Source organism: Mercenaria mercenaria, chromosome 9 (genome assembly GCF_021730395.1).
Source record: "Mercenaria mercenaria strain notata chromosome 9, MADL_Memer_1, whole genome shotgun sequence".
NCBI lineage: Eukaryota > Metazoa > Mollusca > Bivalvia > Venerida > Veneridae > Mercenaria > Mercenaria mercenaria.
In genome coordinates, this window is record NC_069369.1 from 7,634,644 (window position 1) to 7,655,442 (window position 20,799).

The following is a 20,799-nucleotide window of genomic DNA, read 5'->3' on the forward strand; positions in this document are numbered from 1 at the left end:
TTTTGTTGTACAACACCAATTAAATTTAAGATGTACAGCCAAATATTATCGTGTGTAGGATGCTATTCCTTGATTACGTAAATCTTAAGTCTTGACTTACAGATTAGGACATGTTCTATTTCGTAAGTTTTGCCTTACGTACCACCCACGTTGACAAGCAACAAACTGGTAAATAATTAGTTGATAAGAGGCAAGTGAATGAAATTCCAGAAACAATTGTCCCAAAAATAAACACAAATCTGAAGATAAAATGGCTTCTAATGCACAATGGAAAAAGGATGACACTAAAAAGTTAAATGATTTGAGCTGCGCCATGAGAAAACCAACATAGTGCGTTTTCGACCAGCATCCGCGCAGTCTGGTCCATGCTGTTTGCTAACGGTTTCTCTAATTGCAATAGACATTGAAACCAAACACCATTGATCCTGACCAGACTGCGCCGATGCACAGGTTGGTCTGCATCCATGCTGGTCGCAAAGCCACTATGTTGGTTTTCTCATGGGTTGGCTTATTTGTGTCATGCGTAATCAAATTCATGGGACATAAAAAAGTGAATATCATTTTATTATCAATGGTTACATTCTTTTCAGTACCTGATGCACTATATGTTATATAGGTAAATCTCTGTGATTTATATAAGAATGGAATACTGTCTGTATGTAAAAAATGTACAATTTCAAAATTGTACATCTTTGAGATAATTAGTGTTGTACAACAAAAACCTACCGTCTGTAGAGGTAAATACTGGAACTTCTGTTCAAGACTTATGTTAAACCTACAACAATATCATTACTTCCCTTGACTTAAGCTGTGATAAGCTATGATATATATATTTAACAACCACAGCAAAAACATCCATCAGTGACAAAGTTTATGTGCATAAAAACAAGGCATGCTTTAAATCAAGGGAGACAACAAACAAAACTTAAAGGTTTTTCTTATCAATGCAGACTAGAAAAATCAAAGGTGTTTTGCCATTTAAAATGCAAATTAGTAGAAAACACCACAAGAGCTTCAAGTTTTGCCCATTAAACTGCTAATGCTATTATTTTCCTTTCTGAAATGAGCCACACCATGAGAAAACCAACATAGTGCATCTGCGACCAGCATGGATCCAGACCAGCCTGCATATCCGTTAGCGAACAGTATGGATCCTGACCAGACTGGTCTGGATCCATGCTGGTCACAAATGCACTATGTTGGTTTTCTCATGGTGCGGCTCAAATGAATAACATTTCCATTCTAGACAGTTTTACTGTTCTCTGGGCTCAAACTTAAACTTCGTGATCTTGACAAAAGCCTGGACAGGCTACCAGTCTTTTCAAGAAAAAAACAGCATCGCGCTTTTCTCTATGAAGCCTGTATTTACAACACTCTAATATTACTACCTTTTTTGTATTTTTCCAAATGAAACTCAAAAAATTACTTTTTTGAAAACTTGAAGCACCCGTGTACAAAGTGAAGAGAGAAGCATGCTTACCTATAACTTCTACAGAGTAAGTAAAATTAATAACTCCATGCCTATTTGACACTACACACTGATAGGTTCCACTATCAGCCTCCTGTAAGTCTCGTAACTTTAAAGTCCATTTCTTTTTATCAGCGTCAGACCCTTCGTCTGAAATGAGTATTGTATCATGTCCGTCTTTCATCCAACGCACTGCTGGAAGTGGATTTCCATTAGCCCGACATCGTAGTCGTAATGAACTACCAACAGGCCGAACAATCACACTTTTACGCTCCATTTTGTCTTGTTCTATGAACTTAGGTTTGACTTGAAAAGGAAAATAAATACATGAACATGCAGGACTCACTAGAAGCAGGTACTGTGTACAAAATGATTACATTATGTGCTGTATAAAGACATGTTCTCACTTCACTTCTATTTTCAAGCTTTCATTTGACTTTGACACTTTTTGGTAATAATTTCAACAACATATTTACAGACATACAAAATAATGATATTTGTTATATACTGATAATTTTACTATTTTTTTTTACATACAATCAGATTGATAAAAAATGGCCTCATATAAAAACAAAATTATCAGCTGTTTTATTACTTAGCTCCATGAGTTTGTTCTAAGTATATTTTATTATTTTTCTTTAATAACGCCTTCTTATTTTCTTTATAACACGTCGAAAGACGGTGTTAGACAATATTAAGCTTGAAAATACAAGGAAAATGAAAGTCATGCCACTGTGCAGTGTATATACAATAATCACATCACTGAGAAAAGAAAGGTCACAAGTCAAAGCAAATAAAACATCATATTACAGTATTGTTAATGGGATACAGTAACTACTACTAGCTGCAGCTACTACTGTGCAGACACTAAAATGATCATATCAAATAATCACACACAGTTTATGCAAGACAATTTTTAGAATGGTCAAAACAGTGAGCAGTCATCAAATCAGTGTGCAGTCATCAAAACAGTGTACAGTCATCAAATCAGTGTACAGTCATCAAATCAGTGTACAGTCTACATGCAAAGCAAGCATGTCTTGAAGATCAAAATTATCTTTTTGCTGGTATAACATATCTACAACAAGAGCACCGCAATGTGGAGCCCTAAGTTATGACTTTTGACCCCTAAGTGTGACCTTGTCCTTGAAGCGCGCCATCCAGAACATACACTCTGCACATAGTCTTGATGTGGTGGACATTAATTTTTTGCCAAGATTTTTTAAAATCCTTCAAGCAGTTCAATAGTTATAGAGCGAACACGAAACATAGTCATATGTCCTTTGACCCCTAAGTGTGACCTTGACCTTGAAGCAAGCCCTCCAGAACATGTACTCTGCATGTTGTCTCCATGTGGTGCACATATGTGTCAAGTTTCTTCGAAATCCTTCAAGGGGTTCAAGTATTACATTTGACCCATAAGTGTGACCTTAACCTTAAAGCGAGCCATCCGAAACATGTGCTCTGTATGTTGTCTGATGTGGTAAACATTTGTGCCAAGTTTCTTTAAAATCCGTCAAGCAGTTCAAGAGTTGCAGAGCGGACACAAAACAAAGTCATATTTCAAGGGGTTCAGGTATGACCTTTGGCCCCTGTGACCTTGACCTTGAAACGAGAACATGCACTCTGCATGTCATCTCGATGTGGTGAACATTTGTGTCAAGTTCCTTTGAAATCCTTCAAGGGGTTCAAGAGTTACAGAGCAAACGGACGGACGGACTGATACCGGGGGTATAACATAATATGTCCCTTCAGGCATATAAAATGCTAAAAACAAACTAACTACATATTCTCGTAAGGTAACTATCAACATATAATTTTATTCCACCAGGAAGATTATTTTACCCGTGGATCTTTGAAACTTGCATGCAGATGACTTTTTATGCTTGAATTATGCAGATTTTAGCACGTATGGAAATGCTGCAATGGAAAAATAGAAAGTCACTTTTTCCTTTTTTGTGTTATCCTTGTTCATTACTGCCATGCTGAAACCTACCTATCTAGCTACCATACCTTACCATCACTTTTACAATGTAAGATCAATTTTGAATAATGAAAAGTCTAAAAGGTTTGTTGAAGGTTCAGTGTAAGTTCTTCTCACAGATAACAAAAGTACACAAATTAACAAGACTATAGACATTCTACAAAGCAGATTACTAGATAAACAAAGAGTACCGCCAGCGGGTGCCATCACTGGTCTGTAAGTGCTGGACAATATGCAAGTAAAGAGTTTTGGTTCTTGGCCTTCTGACGCATCTTAACTGATAACAAAAGGAATGTGGGCAGTTTCAAAGCTACAGTAAGTATTCAAGAAAATTGAACTTAAACATAAAAAACAAGAAACACCGATTTTCTAAGTTAAAAAGGTCCAATCTTCTCACAAAATGCAAGAGAGAGTTATGTTTCTTGACCTACTTACTAATCTAATGATATTTTGTTCAAAAATCAGACGAGCTAAAAACTATTCCGCTACAGTGGATGTGTTGTCATGCAGGGTATTTCCTAGGAAACAGAAAAAGAGATATTCAAATATGCTGAGTTTTATTTTTCACAATTAAGTAACTTAAATCATTTAACTAAAAACTAATGCTTGTGCACCATTTATCTCACCTCCTTCTTTCGTAAGGTCCTCATCTGGGCCCGGCTCATATACACTGCCTCCCTGCTTCACAAGGCCAGATTCTTTGTCTGAAATTGAAATAAATGACATACAGATCAATGTGGTCACCTTCGGTAAGCAGTCTACAGCTGAGTCAGCCGTAGTAGTAACCAGCCACCTGCTCTAAGAAGCCAGTTAGCTATAACTTATTTTTTTCTTGCATTTTTTTTACAATTGCTATATTTCCTGTTTGTATGAAAAAACATCATTATGGACTCCTAGCATTCTGGATCATCATAGGCAAGTACATTTAAGTCAAAGCACACTCCCACCCCAGTGTAAAGCATTTTATCTGTTTAAAACATAAAAACTGATCATTACTTTTTTATCATGAATATTATATAAATATTCAAAACTAATATCTTTGAACTATTCATAAATTTAACCCATTTATGTGATACAGATAACATTCACATAATTATCTCATGAATAAAAACAGAGTCTAGATGGGTTTTTAAAAGAAACATTTTTCCAGCGACCTCTGAACTGAGAGACAATCAAACAAGGAGAGTATATTATTTCATTCTATCATTTATAAAGCATAAATTGGTGATGTTTATCCACTATAAAGGGAACATGACAACTGCCTGTAATTTATTCATACTCTATTATACAAAGTTCATATAACCAATTTTGTGACGGCTTTGAACCATCAATCAACAGTAATACCATCTTTGGCAACATAACCACATACCGCTAGATTTACTTTTCATTAAAATAGGGAACATGACTCTTCATATATTCAAACATAAGGAAACTTTGTTCAAGCTCTGTATGCCCCCGATTCAACGCAGATGTTTTACCATAAGATATGTACCAGATCACAAATTGGGCTCTATCTATCGAGCATGCCAGTGAATAATTTTCACCGGAGGGTTTCGCATAAATACGTCAATCAAAACCCTGCTTTCCTGCACAGAAAACATGACTCATATATCAAATTTTTATTATCTCTTGATTTATATCAAGTTGCATAATTTAAGGGAGCAAAAAAAAAGCCATGTTTGACACACCTTAAACCAGATGTTGATGATAATACAAAACAATAATCATAGAAAAAAGATCAAAATAAAAGCATTCTTTCATTTACAAGAAATACTTAATTACCATAATACCAAAACATTACTCCATACACTTCAGCAGTTTTTCATACTAACATTAAAACTCCTAATGTTTGTGGGCTTTTTGTGAGTTAATGTCATTTTCAAATTAACTAGTTTTTCCAAAGGGTAATTATCAATATAAAGAAAAAAAAATGTTTTACCGGTATTACAACAGTCTTAACCAACTGACTTTGAGAAAAGAATATTTATTCACCTTTCACTCAGTGACTGATCTATAATTTGTTAAAAATATAAACTTAAAACAAGAGCTGAGTTGAACATGGCCAACCTCTACAAAGTAAAAGGTGGCCAAGAAGAGAAAATAATTTGTAAATGCAGAGGAAAACAGTGTTATCAAGACAACTGTGTTCAATATGCATTCAATAGTTATATGAGCCGTGCCATGGGAAAACCAACATAGTGGGTTTGCGACCAGCATGGATCCAGACCAGCCTGCGCATCCGCGCAGTCTGGTCAGGATCCTTGCTGTTCACTAACAGTTTCTCTAACTGCAATAGGCTTTGAAAGCGAACAGCATGGATCCTGACCAGACTGTGCCGATGCGCAGGCTGGTCTGGACCCATGCTGGTCGCAAACCCACTATGTTGGTTTTCTCATGGCATGGCTCATATTTTACATTCAACAATCACTGCAGTTACCTTACAAATTACCTGCTCATAAAGATTAAATAAATTCTGAAAAGTTTTAGCAAAATCCCTTTAATGGTTTTGGAGTAATACTCACAACCAAATTTTATGAGTGAAATAAAGGGAGATGATTAAAAAAAAGTAAGTAAGGTAGAGTTCTGGTTATTGTTCACTGCACTTCCCTAGGATATACACATCTTTGTATGCACCTTTAGTTCTTAAAAGAGTTATGCCTCAGATAAGTAAATGTAACAAAGTGAGGTAATTAAGAAGGTAAGCAAAGAAGAGTTATGGTTCTTGTACATTTAATTCTTCTTCACGACCCCTGTCAATGCGTGAAGTTATAACAAAATCCCTTTCCTACTTTTTGAGTCCTGCTCCAAACTAAAGTGTTATGAGTAAATCAAATAAAGGGAGGTTATTCAAAAAGTAAGCAAGGTAGAGTAATATTTCTTGTACATTGTACTTCCCCTCAATATATTCCATCTTTTTAATCTCTTTAACACCAACATATATGAATTACACATAATTATATATCTGATAAAAGAATATAATTAAAAAAGTAACGATCTAGAGTTAAGGTTCTTGCACAGAGCACTTCCTCTCAATGGCTAATTTGATGGCCTGAATTTTAACAAAATCCCTTCAATAGTTTTTGAGTTATGCAAAAAGTGTTAGTGACACAAGGACAGACTCGCAAACACATATACTGATGGAAGAACAAATGGTCCGACGACAGATAGACAGACAGAGACCATTACCATATCCCCGTCACCTTTTCCTGGAGGGATAAAAAGCCTTTACATTGCAGTATTGCTGTTTCAAAAGTTCTTTAAATTTAATAGTTTAAAGCAATAAAAAAAGTTTGGAAACTGAGAAATTGTTTGTAAGAAAAACTATGTATTTTTAATCATATCTCAAGAAATCTCTACTGAAAAAAATGGGGTTTCAAATGTTTCCCATGGTAATTTTCATAAAAACGTGCTCTAGATTTGAAGATTTCTATATTTCAACTCATAAAACAAAAAGTTTGGTGAAATTTCTCATTTACAAAACATGTATAATACATAGAGTACCTCCCTTTCATTAAAAAGCTCTTAAAATGTAAAACAAGGGGAAAATTGAATTATATGAAACTATTACCATAAAACTACAGAATAATGATCAAGTTCATACATCTTCATTTTTCTCTGGCAAATGTGTCTTTTGAACAACAGTTTTATTGTTATGTCTAAACATACTTGAAAAATAAGGAGCTTAAAGGCACTGTCCTCTTCTAGATTGTACAACTGTTACAGCAAATAAAAAAGAGAATTTTCTTAATTTTTGGTGGCGGTACTGGTAAAGACAGCAAGAAAGTTTTTATTGCCTCGGTAGCCCGGGTTCGATTGCTGACGCTGGCATCTTTTTTTTTTTTTATTTGGTACTTTAAGATTGTTTAGAAATAAAAACTTAAATTCTAATGTTCATAATATGACCAAACTTCAATTTTAAAGAAAGATCATTTTAAGCCAAAATCTGGAGGTCAATGCCTTTAAATGTTTTTTTCATGGTAGAAGAGATTCCTTTTTTACTCATGTTTTTGTGTATTTGTTGTTTTTTAACATTACGAAATAACAATGCTCCTTCTTGCATACAGGTAAACAAGGAATCGGTAAAACGGAATGGTAATAGCTCCCCGATGCATGTGCTTGTCCCAATATGGGGAATAACATAATAGAAACAAACAAAAAATGGAGATAATAAAAAGAAGAAAATTGAATAAAGGAAGATAGTTCAAAAACTAGGTAAGGTAGAGTTATGGTTCTTGACACTGCACTTCCCGTCAATGGCCTCTATCATTTTGTGAAGTTTCAATGAAATGCCATTAACACTTTTCAAGTAATGCTCCAGAAAAGCCTTTATTTGTATAATAAAGGGAGATAATTCAAAAACTAGGTAAAGTAGAGTTATGACTCTTTGACACTGCATTTTGTCTCAATGGCCTCTACAATTATGTGAGAAATTAAAATCAAATGCCATTAGCACTATTCAAGTTATACTCCGTACAAAAGTGTGACGGATGGACAGACAGACGGACAGAAGGTTAGACAAAGCAGCAACTATATGCTCGCCCTTTGGGGAGCATAAAAATTCTGTATAAACTGATCAGTTAAAGCTTGCTGAAAATTTTCAAAACTTGTGTTATATAGCTTGGTCAAAGGTCATCCCTGAGAAATGCTATTTATTGGCATGATTATGTCATAATTATGATCGACCATAATTGATTTATTAAGTCAAAAGTTTATGTCCTTTAAACCACTCCCTTTCCCCCCTGACCCTCCCCCTTTCCATATACACACACCCTGGCAAATTTAATGTCAACAATGCTGACCCTCCCCCTTTCCACATACGCAAACCCTGGCAAATTTAATGTCAACAATGAAGACAAGAAATAAAATATTTCAATACTGTTGAATAATTGTCTTATAACATCTGTATTATATGAACAAACTCCCACTTTTATAGCAAACATAAGTAGTTTTACAACTTCGAAAAATAAGTTTTTGAAACATTCCCACCAGGGCACCACCAGGGCTCAGTGTGTTGCACCCTGGGATACTTGGATTTATCTAGAAAACACTTCCTGCATTATTTACTGTTAAAGAAATGTCAGTTATCGTAACAACGATAAACGTCTCAAATAATGTAAACTTCATTATTTTTGTTACATATTCTCAAGTTGAATGGAAATTAAATCACGGCAGGAGTAATGATATGAATATGCTTTAACGCCTAACTTCGTCCAAAATATCAGCAAATTACACAATGACGCAGGGAGCTCATTTTTCATTACAATTTTTCAAAATTTGTGTATGTAACATGGAAAGGTACTAAAAAGATAAGAGATCAAAATAAACAAGAGGGCCAAGATGGCCCTAGGTCGCTCACCTAAGAAACACTCCATAACAGTGTAAAACATGTTTGACCTAGTGATTTCATGGAAACAAATATTCTGACCAATTTTCATTAAGATTGGACAAAAAAATTGGTCTCTTGCCATAAAACAAGCATTTTCTTAGACATGACCTAGTTTTTGACCCTAGATGACCCATGTTCAAACTCGACCTAGATTTTATCAAGGCAATCATTCTGACCAAAATTCATGAAGATCAACTGAAAAATACAGCCTCTATCACATACAGAAGTTTTTTCTTTGATTTGACCAAGTGACCTAGTTTTTGACCTCAGATGACCCATATTCAAATTCGACCTAGATTTCATTAAGGCAATCAACCTGACCAAATTTCATAAAAATCAATTGAAAAAAAACAGTCTCTATCGCATACACAAGATTTTTCTTTAATTTGACCTAGTGACCTAGTTTTTGACCTCAGATAACCCATATTCAAAATCGACCTAGATTTCATCAAGGCAATCACTCTGACCAAATTTCATGAAGATCAATTGAAAAATACAGCCTCTATCGCATACACAAGGTTTTTCTTTGATTTGACCTAGTGACCTAGTTTTTGACCCGAGATGACCCATTTTCGAACTCGGCTTAGATTTCATCAAGGTTATCATTCTGACCAATATTCATGAAGATTAATTGAAAAATACCGCCTCTATCGCATACACAAGGTTTTTCTTTGATTTGACCTAGTGACCTAGTTTTTGACCCGAGATGACCCATTTTCGAACTCGGCCTAGATTTCATCAAGGTAATCATTCTGGCTTAATTTCATGAAGATCAGTGGAAAAATACAGTCTCTATTGCATACACAAGGTTTTTCTTTGATTTGACCTAGTGACCTACTTTTTGACCCCAGATGACCCATTTTCGAACCTGGTCTAAATTTCATCAAGGTAATCATTCTGACCAAAATTCATGAAGATCAATTGAAAAATACAGCCTCTATCGCATACACAAGGTTTTTACGTGATATGACCTAGTGACCTAGTTTTTGACCCCAGATGACCCATTTTCAAACTCGGCCTAGATTTCATCAAGGTAATCATTCTTACCAAAATTCATGAAGATCAATTGAAAAATACCGCCTCTATCGCATACACAAGGTTTTTCTTTGATTTGACCTAGTGACCTAGTTTTTGACCCGAGATGACCCATTTTCGAATTCGGCCTAGATTTAATCAAGGCAATCATTCTGACCAAAATTCATGAAGATCAATTGAAAAATACAGCCTCTATCGCATACACAAGGTTTTTCTTTGATTTGACCTAGTGACCTAGTTTTTGACCCGAGATGACCCATTTTCGAACTCGGCCTAGATTTCATCAAGGTTATCATTCTGACCAATATTCATGAAGAAGAATTGAAAAATACAGCCTCTATCGCATACACAAGGTTTTTCTTTGATTTGACCTAGTGACCTAGTTTTTGACCCGAGATGACCCATTTTCGAACTCGGCTTAGATTTCATCAAGGTTATCATTCTGACCAATATTCATGAAGATTAATTGAAAAATACCGCCTCTATCGCATACACAAGGTTTTTCTTTGATTTGACCTAGTGACCTAGTTTTTGACCCGAGATGACCCATTTTCGAACTCGGCCTAGATTTCATCAAAGTTATCATTCTGACCAATATTCATGAAGATTAAATGAAAAATACAGCCTCTATCGCATACACAAGGTTTTTCTTTGATTTGACCTAGTGACCTAGTTTTTGACCCGAGATGACCCATTTTCGAACTCGGCCTAGATTTCATCAAGGTTATCATTCTGACCAATATTCATGAAGATTAATTGAAAAATACAGCCTCTATCGCATACACAAGCTAAATGTTGACAGACGACAGACGACAGACGACAGACGACGGACGACAGACGCCGGACATCGAGCGATCAGAAAAACTCACCTGAGCATTGCTCAGGTGAGCTAAAAACAAAATATCTACATGAACAGTGCCACTTCTCTTCAGATATTAACTTAAAGCTTGCCCTTTGACCCCTAACTGTGACCTTGAACTTTGAGATAGGAACCGTCCCATTGAGTTAAACATTCATGCCAAATATAAACAAGATTCTTCAATGCATGTCAGTTATGGGCCGACTAAAATCTGACATGACCTTTGACCTCCAACTCTGACCTTGACCTTTGAGATAGGAACCTGGGGTTTGTGCAAGACACTCCGTCTCACTGAGGTTAACATTCATGCTAAATATAAACAAGATTGCTCCATGCAAGTCAAAGTTTTGGTCTGGACAAACAAATCCTGACAGATGCAAGCACGCACGGATGCACAACGCATGCACATACACCAAATAGCCATTTGGATGACTATGTCTTCCACAAGCGGGCTCAACAAAAATGGTCTACTGATCAATTTACCAGAGTTGTGTCAAGTCAGCTTGGCACAAAGAAATGCAGCCTTCTAGAGTTGATGTAATAGAATTCATTAAATCCTATGAGTCCCTTCATAATAAAAACAGGTTTCTTGGAACATTATTCTTGAAAACAAGATAATTAAAATATGAAGGCAATATTATAGCTCAATATTCTGTGATAAGCGTTTAATAGAAACTCGTAAACATTTCCAATCTCAAGGCTTATCTGTTTCCATTCATGAAATATTCACATGGTTCATAAACATATTGTCGATAATGATGCAATTTGTAGTTTTTATTGTGGCATGTTTTGTTGAATGTGACAACAGAATGGCTATTAAAATATTTGATATCAGTTATTTCAGTAATAAATAGTTCCGATAACCGTTATTGTTCCTGTAAGACCTACAGCTGACCAAGGTTCTCTAAAAACTTTCTTCATGTTAATGATAAAAGGTTTTATGATTCTCAGAATTATATCACAAACGTGAAGAGTAGATTACAATTTTCCATTCTCCCTAAAAATGTACTGCCTCCAAGTCTTCTTTTCTTTCAAGGAAAAAATAATTTCTTCAAAGACCAATGCACCCAGCTGCTGCATTCAAAGCATTTTCATGGGACAATAAACAAACCTGGCTTTCTTAAAACTTTATAAATCAACCCAGAAACAAGCCAGTATGGAGTTTTGGTATCCTTTTACTTTAAATGGATATAATGTAACAGACAAGACTATTGCCCAATGTAACTGGCACTATTTAACATTTGATAATTTGATCCTCAAATGCTCTAAAAAATATCACACCAGATACAGAAATTGTGCAATAATCAAATTTTTTTTCAAATATATGCAATAATTAATATTCTACCGACAAAATGCAATATTTACAACGCTACCGGGTGTCAATCAATGACTGTATTGACATCTAGCATCCCAGGCGACTCGATGACACTTCAATATAATGTCTCGCTACATTTATCCTACTTGTTATATAATTCTCTAGGGGGAAGTGCGTTGACAAGCAGTACTATTGTCTGCAGTGAACCAGGCTGAACATTCAGTGCTCGATCATTCTGGATACAATTTTGCAGCAGAGTAGGATTAATAAACAACTGCAAGCAGTTTCTACTTTCTCTTTTTATTTCCTCCATTGAAAGATTATGGGAATTAAGGATGCAAAACATCAAGGGAGACAACTCCTCACCTTTCAGCTTTAGAACAAAGGGAGAAAACTTCTAGCATAGTATCAACTGTATTATATAAACTTCACTCTGCAGATTTTTTTCTTATCACAGGTAATACCTATCATACCACCATATTAGAAATATTTATTTCCCTTCATAATATTTCACTAACCACTCACTCCTAAGATGTGTTTTTGTTCAATTAAGAGTGGACAAGTGTGATAATTGACTAGACTAACTGATGTTTTACAGTAACTCTGACACTGACAGTTTTTCTTTGCAAACTTCACAAAGTATTACAATTATTTAAAACATACTTGCGAAATTCGCTACAAATCTGGTGAAAATTTGGTGTAATTTTAAAGACTGATTATCATTTATCTTCCAGCATATTTTATCAACAGAGCCAAATTATACAATACTGTAAGAATCACAGATGTATTATACAATAAGGCTCATACGTTGCAACACTTGCACACAGGTTGGCAGCATTGAACACTTGAAAATTAAGAGGGTTCCACATTTTCCATAATGATTAGGTATGATTATGTAATATTGCCCTGGACAAAAATGTGAAAAAATAACAAGGGAGATAAATCAATCACTATTAATATAAATATGTGATTAGGCTTAAAAAAAAAAATATGTATATTTCCGGTGACATGACCGACCCTAATTTTAGCCCCGACCCTAAACTTTTTTTCGGACGAAAATTTGCGGGTACGAAAAAAATTATATGCTCTCATTTTGGAACATCGGATCGATGTACATTCACCGGGCTTTTTAAACAAGTCCACCCGCCGTCAGGCAGTTTCTTGTGAAGGATCTGACAGTTCTATATTCACCTCCATCGTACATTGACGAGTTAAACTCTGGATAGGGCGAGTCAAAGAAATATTTATTTTTATAGCTCTTTGGACGAGTGGACTTCGCTGTATACTCGACCGATCGGGCGAGCGGTTTTTACATCGTAACTTTACCAAATTCAGAAATTATATCACGAAAAAATACCTGGATTGACTGGAATTAACCCGCGAATCATAAGGATATCAAAACGTCATGCCGGTAATTTTCCATTCCACGAGCACGTGCGACCTATCGTAATATCTAATCTCACAGTTACTTTTGTTTATCGACACGAACACAAAAAAACGCGCATAGTGCATTCATTTTTTAATATAATCGCTTCAAATTTTCAACACCGCTTGAGAAGTAATACAGCTTAAATTCTATAATAATTTTAATAAAACATTGACAAAAATGTAGGCAGAATTCTATAAAAACGGCCGAATTTTCATGTAATCACTTGTAACATTTCAAACAGCGCGATCTTAATAACTTACTTCTTTCTTAAAGTAAATAAATGATACATAATATGGTCATAAAATTCAGACTTTTGAACAGAAAGTATAAAAAAACAGAACTAAAAAATCTTAAATAATGACAAGAGGGCCATGAAGGCCCTGTATTGCTCACCTGACCTATTGACCTAAAGATCATCAAGATCAACATTCTGACCAAGTTTCATTAAGATATGGTCATAAATGTAGCCTCTAAAGTGTTAACTAGCTTTTCCTTTGATTTGACCTGGTGACCTAGTTTTTGCCCCCACATGACCCAGATTTAAACTTGACCTAAAGATCATCAAGATTAACATTCTGACTAAGTTTCATGAAGATATAGTCATAAATGTGGCCTCTAGAGTGTTAACAAGCTTTTCCTTTGATATGACCTAGTGACCTAGTTTTTGACTCCATCTGACCCAGATTTAAACTTGACCTAAAGATCATCAAGATTAACATTCTGACCAAGTTTCATTAAGATATGGTCATAAATGTGGCCTCTACAGTGTTAATTAGCTTTTCCTTTGATTTGACCTGGTGACCTAGTTTTTGACCCAACATGACCCAGATTCAAAATTGCCCTAAAGATCATCAAGTTTAACATTCTGACTAAGTTTCATGAAGATATAGTCATAAATGTGGCCTCTAGAGTGTTAACAAGCTTTTCCTTTGATATGACCTAGTGACCTAGTTTTTGACCCCACCTAACCCAGATTTGAACTTGAGCTATAGATCATCAAGATTAACATTTTGACCAAGTTTCATTAAGGTATGGTCATAAATGTGGCCTCTACAGTGTAAACTAGCTTTTCATTTGATTTGGCTTGGTGACCTAGTTTTTTTATCCTACATGACCCAGATTCAAACTGGACCTTAAGATCATCAATATTAACAATCTGACCAAGTTTCATGAAGATACAGTCATAAATGCGGTTCTACAGTGTTAACAAGCTTTTCCTTTGATTTGACCTGGTGACCTAGTTTATGAACCCAGATAACCAAATATCGAACTCGTCCAAGATTTTATTAAGGGTAACATTCTGACCAAGTTTCATTAAGATTGGGCCAAAAATGTGACCTCTAGAGTGTTAACAAGCTTTTCCTTTGATTTGACCTGATGACCTAGTTTTTGACCCCAGATGACCCAATATCGAACTCGTCCAAGATTTTATTGAGGGTAACATTCTGACCAAGTTTCATTAAAACTGGGTCAAAAATGTGACCTCTAGAGTGTTAACAGTCAAATTGTTGACGATGGACGGACGGACGGACGGACGGACGGACGGACGACGGACGACGACGGACGCCGGACACAGGGTGATCACTAAAGCTCACCTTTGAGCACTTTGTGCTCAGGTGAGCTAAAAAAGCAGCAGCAATTTAAATACATGGAGTAAAACAATTTTTCGCAAAACAGATTTCTGTTAGCACGGCAGAATAGGTTACGTGACCTCGTGAATGTAAATAGAATGTGGTATTAGAATAACGCAGTATGATGTTGTTGCGGTTTTTATTAAGTTTTAAATGAATCTTTTCGTACAAGTATTATTTTTGACACGACACTTTGTTAGATATTCTTCTCTAACAATAATGTAACAATAATGTAAATTCTTTGAGGGCAAACAGGTCACAGAGGTAGGATATCCGGTATAATTGTTTATCAGTTCATTCGTGATGTTGTACATTCGCTTTTAAAAAAAATAAAGCAGAAACTTTTTCATTGATTTCTTCTCAACAATTTAAAGAAGCGAGGTGGTACGATCAAACAGTGATGTTTCACATGGCGCGAAAACATGACGTAATGCCTTGACAATCTCGGGCAACTATACCGCTTTGATCTTCACTTCAGATGCCATGATACCGACACACTTCTTTTAGCTCTTTGGAGGGTGTTAATTAATGACGAAAACAAGACCAATTACTTAGCATTATAAACAGAATAATTTCCGATAATTGTTGTTTTATTTTTTCCCTTTCACAAAGGGTGTGTGGATGATGATAATTATGTCCATATTTTGGGGACACTTTTCAAAATAATTATTTTCAGGAAATAAGTCTTGAGAAAATGAAAATAACTAAATATTTTATGTTGTCCTAATAGATTAGGAAAATACGGGAGGGGATAGACTTTAATTATTATTACTGTCGCTGCAGTTATTTTGGAGAGCAACTGGCTGGTGCTGCTGATAAAAATACAGGAAAGAAAAATAAAAATGTCTGCTGTTAAAAGGAAGTTTAAGAAGAACAAATATGTCACCTTAAAAAGGAAATGTAGGGTACAAGTGAATAGTATTTGTCTACTGAGTGTTACATTTGAAATTTACTTATTGTATAATACTCCTTTCATAAAAGTGACAATATTAAACATGTCAATTATAAGGGCAAGTGACTGTTCACTAACGGCAAGAGATTTTAGTGGTTAGTAGTCCTGCAGGGCAGGTGGTAGGGGAAAAAAAATTACACCCCTGCCTTGCCGCGAAAACATGACGTAATGCCATGACAATCTCGGGCAACTATACCGCTTTGATCTTCACTTCAGATGCCATGATACCTGTTCTGTTCATAAAAAAATCATGAGTTTAAGCTAGGCTTGAACCAATGGAAAACCAACGGTGCATCTGTTGAAATATTGTGACGGCATGTATTTAAAAATTTGACTAAAAGCCAAAAGGGTATATAAAAAGCAGTGTATTTAAAGTGTATAGCATCTACCATCTAGTACAGACATATACGTATTGATAAGACAATAGGCAAAAGCAAAGACAAGGGACTTCCACTACTGTAAAGATGTGCATTCTAAAAAAAAAAAAAAAAAAAAAAAAAAAAAAAAAAGAAAAATCGACCTACCTACCCTATTTTTTTCTGGCATGTCACAGGAAACATACATATTTGTTTTTGGCCTTAATTGCACAGATGTACCCACAGAAAGGGAGAAAATAATTGTGTTCCACTTTTTTCAAAACAGCTTATAAAAATGCAGAAAACAATATGACATTAAATGCCTAATCTCAAAAAGTATTCAATCTGTACAAATTTTGCTAAGGTTTGCAATTACATGACAACTTCTCCACATGATACACGATACTTGCGTGGAATATAAAAAAAATCTAAATCAAAACTTTAAGTCGTATTTTTTCAAAGAAACATGAAAAATTCCTTCAGGTTAAAATTACCATATTTTACTGCTGCATTTTTTTCTCACATTTTTATGAATGGTAAAGGGTGGTATGACAAACAATATAACATAGTAGAATTCTGATATTATCTCGGTTCTATGTATACCTTTCACTGTTAGTTTTGTTGTACAAGTGGTCTTAAAATCAGTGTTTTATTGCCAATGAAATACAATATGGTTATGATACCACTTCTCATAATTCATAAACTTGTGTAAGATCTTAAATGACGATAATACAGAATTGTTAACACTATAATGCTAATAGTAATATTTACATATTTCAACAATTTTACATAATTAATTCATACCATTTCACACATTGCCAAGTACTCAAAATGTAACAGAATAAATTAACTTAAAAACATAAAATTTTTCCCTTAAAAAGAGAACAATGCTAATTAAAACCTTCACCTAATATTTTCATCAAACTTTCACACAATTTCTCAAAAAGGTCATCAGTCATAACTGAACAACATTGTTGGGCAATTTTCTGTTCTTATATCTTACAAGTTGCTCAAATGACATTGACTGTTTAACCTTGAATATTATATATGACACACTGAATCATGAATCATATCAGTTGTGTTTAGTACAAAAAACAAAAAACAGGTCAAATGCCCCCATTTGAACAAATTTTAGGGAGACCCTTATTACAAGCAAGCTACTGACCAAGTTTTATGAAGATCCCTCAATCTGTACAAGGGAAAGTGTCATTTACACATATTTTTATTTTCAACTTTAGTGGCCTCTTCAAGGGGCCATGTGCCCCACCCACTTTGAAGACCTCTGACAGAGGACTTCATAAGAATGTAACAGACCAAGTATGATAAAAATCCATCAAGCACTTCATGAGAAGTTGTTTAAAGGTATTTCTGTTTCAGCTATAGTGGCCCAAAAAAGGGACTAAGAGCCCCACTTTGCACAAAGTGAAGAGAGGACCTCATAATGATATTACAGACCAAGTTTGATGAATATCCATAAAACAGTTCATCAGAAGAAGTTGTTTCAAGGCATTTCTACTTTTAACACTTGAGTTGTCCCTAAAAAAGGCCAGGTGTGTTATGTTAAAGGTTTTCCTATTTCTAGCTCTAGCGGACACCAAATGGGGCTAAATGTTCCTGTTTCAAAATATTTTTGAAAGGACCTTACAATGATGCTAGCAATCATGTTTGATGAAGATCCATCTACAGGTTCATGAGAAGAAGCCATTTAAAAGCATCTATATTCATTTATAACAAGAAGCTGCCGCTCGGAGGTATGACCAAAGATTTTTTAGGTTTTAAGTTTAAAGGTGAAGATCATATCAATGTCAAGGTCACCTTGTAGGTCTAGCCAGATTATAGAGTGCCAGTATGAACTAAATCGGGTCATTTATCTGAGCTGTTACAGGCTGATCAGTAAAATCTGGTTCATACAAAAGACATACAGATGGACAGACAAATGGATGGACAGTTCAATTGCTATATGCCCAGAGGCATAACAACTTGAGAGAGGACCTTGTCTTGATGCTGGACCATCCGCCTATACTAATAGCTCACCATGAACAAAGTTCAGGTGACCTAACAAAGCATCACTTCTAGTGTATTTAACAGATTATTTTTATTTGCCTGTAAGTATTTTATAAGATAGTATGTGGTTACCTCCCTTTCTAGAGAGCATCTTCCTTTCTTTCCACAGCTATTAAACCTTTATACGTTACATTCCTTGCCATTAAATGACTGCAATTGAAGAAATGTTTAGCAATATGCCACAAAAAAGCAACAGTTTTTCAGATCAATTGCCAAGTCTGTTATTCTTAAAGCTACAAAATAAAGGACAACGTTCAGTACAAGGGAAAACTCAGGACTGTGAAATACAACAAATCTTTTCGTCTTACCCACTTCAAGTCAATTTATTTCGAATGAACTCAATAAAAAATTACAGTAGAATTGATAAATGCTTTCAAAGAATGTGTTAATATTTCTCTACTTTAACAGTCATTGGGCTGGGCATAAATAAGGAAATCCGATAAACTTGAGATCCGAACAGTGATTTATCATCAACGTTTTTGTATCAAAATCATTAAAGTAAACACACCATAAGCCAGGAAACAAAAACCCAAATTTAGAGACTACTGTCATTTTTGAAGATTTTATGACTGACGCACAACACTTTATTGATAAAGCCCAAGATATTGGAAAGTTTAATCAAGAGGGCCATGATGGCTCTATATCGCTCACTTGAGTTGTGCTGCATGCTTGAACAGTTTTGGTAGATGGTTGTGTAAGGAAAATGTCTGTGAAATTATTTTGAAGAAGTGCCAGTATTTTCCAACAAGACTAGTTTAAAAGTTTCTACTAAATAAATATGTACCACAGTACTCGAATTAAAGTAAGGGACTGTGGAAACTTCGGTCAAAATGTACCCCAGTACTCGAATTAAAGTAAAGAGGCTGTGGAGACTTCAGTCAAATTGTACTACAGTACTGGCTTGTGGGGATTGCCATCCAATTCTACTCTCACTGGGGTTGGAACCCGTCAGCCATGAATGTGTAGAATAAGACAGAAACCCATTTCTTTATACAAACTAAATTAAATAAGTGAGATACAGACAGAACTATATATCAGTTATTATATAGGTACCAAGTCACTTCACCATAGAAATCTACAGACACCATTTCCAATATATTTCTGTTAACATCTGTTATTTGTATGATGAAACTGACAGAAAGCTTTCCATATTACTGCTATATGAACCTTCTGTTGCTTAGAAATTTCATAATGATATATGTGCAAGATAAAATGAACTAATCTAGCACCAAATTAAATTTCATTATCAAATCATCTTAAATCTCAGGAAATCCCTAAATAAACCTGGGGGATTAACATTATGTCAAACAAAAATATAAATATCTTAATTAGTTTGTCAAAGTCGAGCCGCCTCTCGTGTAATTATAATAAAATGTCTAGAAGTTACGGAACTGGCTAAATCATCCCTGGGATGTTACAATAATACAATAATAACAGAGAAATAAATTGAAAAATTTGGAAAATAATGACATAGATGAAATCCTAGCAATGATACAATTTCCTTTGAGACTGTTATTTTACCTATAACTGAACAATTTATTTAATCTTTCCAAAGACATAGTGTCTCCTAACCACACCAGTGTACAAAAAAAAAGAAATCGTTTTTGAAGAGCATATTATCTCTCATTACAAACAATAAGACTTTTTTTATATTATTTGTCATTCACGATTATTAACATGAGAAGAAAACTGACAAAAATAGTAAACTTTGTTAAAATACAGGTAGTGTGGTGAGTGGTGGTGACAGGGGAGTGGGGGACAGAGATGAGTGGGGAGGGGGGAAGCAGGGGAGTGGGGGACAGAGACGAGTAGGGAGGGGGAAGCAGGGAAATGGGGCACAGAGATGAGTGGGAAGGGGAGAAGCAGGGCAGTGGGGGACTGAGATGAGTGGGGAGTGGGGAAGCAGGTGACCAGAACAATTGAAATTTTTCATTTCACTGTTTTTGTTCCTGCTAAACCAAAAATTCTATTCATTCATAATTTCTTCTCCTTATCTTATCCCAATTTCAGATCCAGGAAATACTGAAAACATTCAATTATGTACAATATTCATGTGGTATGAAAAAGCCTTAAATCTTTTATTAAGAACTTTCATGCTGATCTGTAAAAGAGAAAATACACCATGATTAGTTTCATATGAAACTGAAGTACCTCGGTGGCTTAAAATAGAGCATGCTGACTTTATATCATATATTTCAAACAGTAGATGGTTCAGATATCTACATGTATTTCCTAAAACAAAAACTTAGCATGCAAGCCGTTTCTTTTCTCTCATAGTAAATGTTTGAGACCATTTCAAACTAATTCAAACCTAAGGCCT

General features: G+C 35.1%; 1 protein-coding gene across 4 annotated transcripts in view; it reads right to left on the reverse strand.

The window, feature by feature from the left end:
- The window catches only part of LOC123547673 (fibroblast growth factor receptor-like 1), a 100,041-nt gene that overhangs the window by 8,561 nt on the left and 70,681 nt on the right, over window positions 1-20,799 (reverse strand). For 3 of the 4 annotated variants that reach the window (XM_053550786.1, XM_053550787.1, XM_053550785.1), the window contains exons 4-5: window positions 4,079-4,156; window positions 1,481-1,774 (exon numbers count right to left, since the gene is read on the reverse strand). In XM_053550786.1, the coding sequence (XP_053406761.1) occupies window positions 1,481-1,774; window positions 4,079-4,156 (372 nt within the window). The remainder of the gene's footprint in view (window positions 1-1,480; window positions 1,775-4,078; window positions 4,157-20,799) is intronic. The other variant, XM_053550788.1, reaches the window with a different exon arrangement.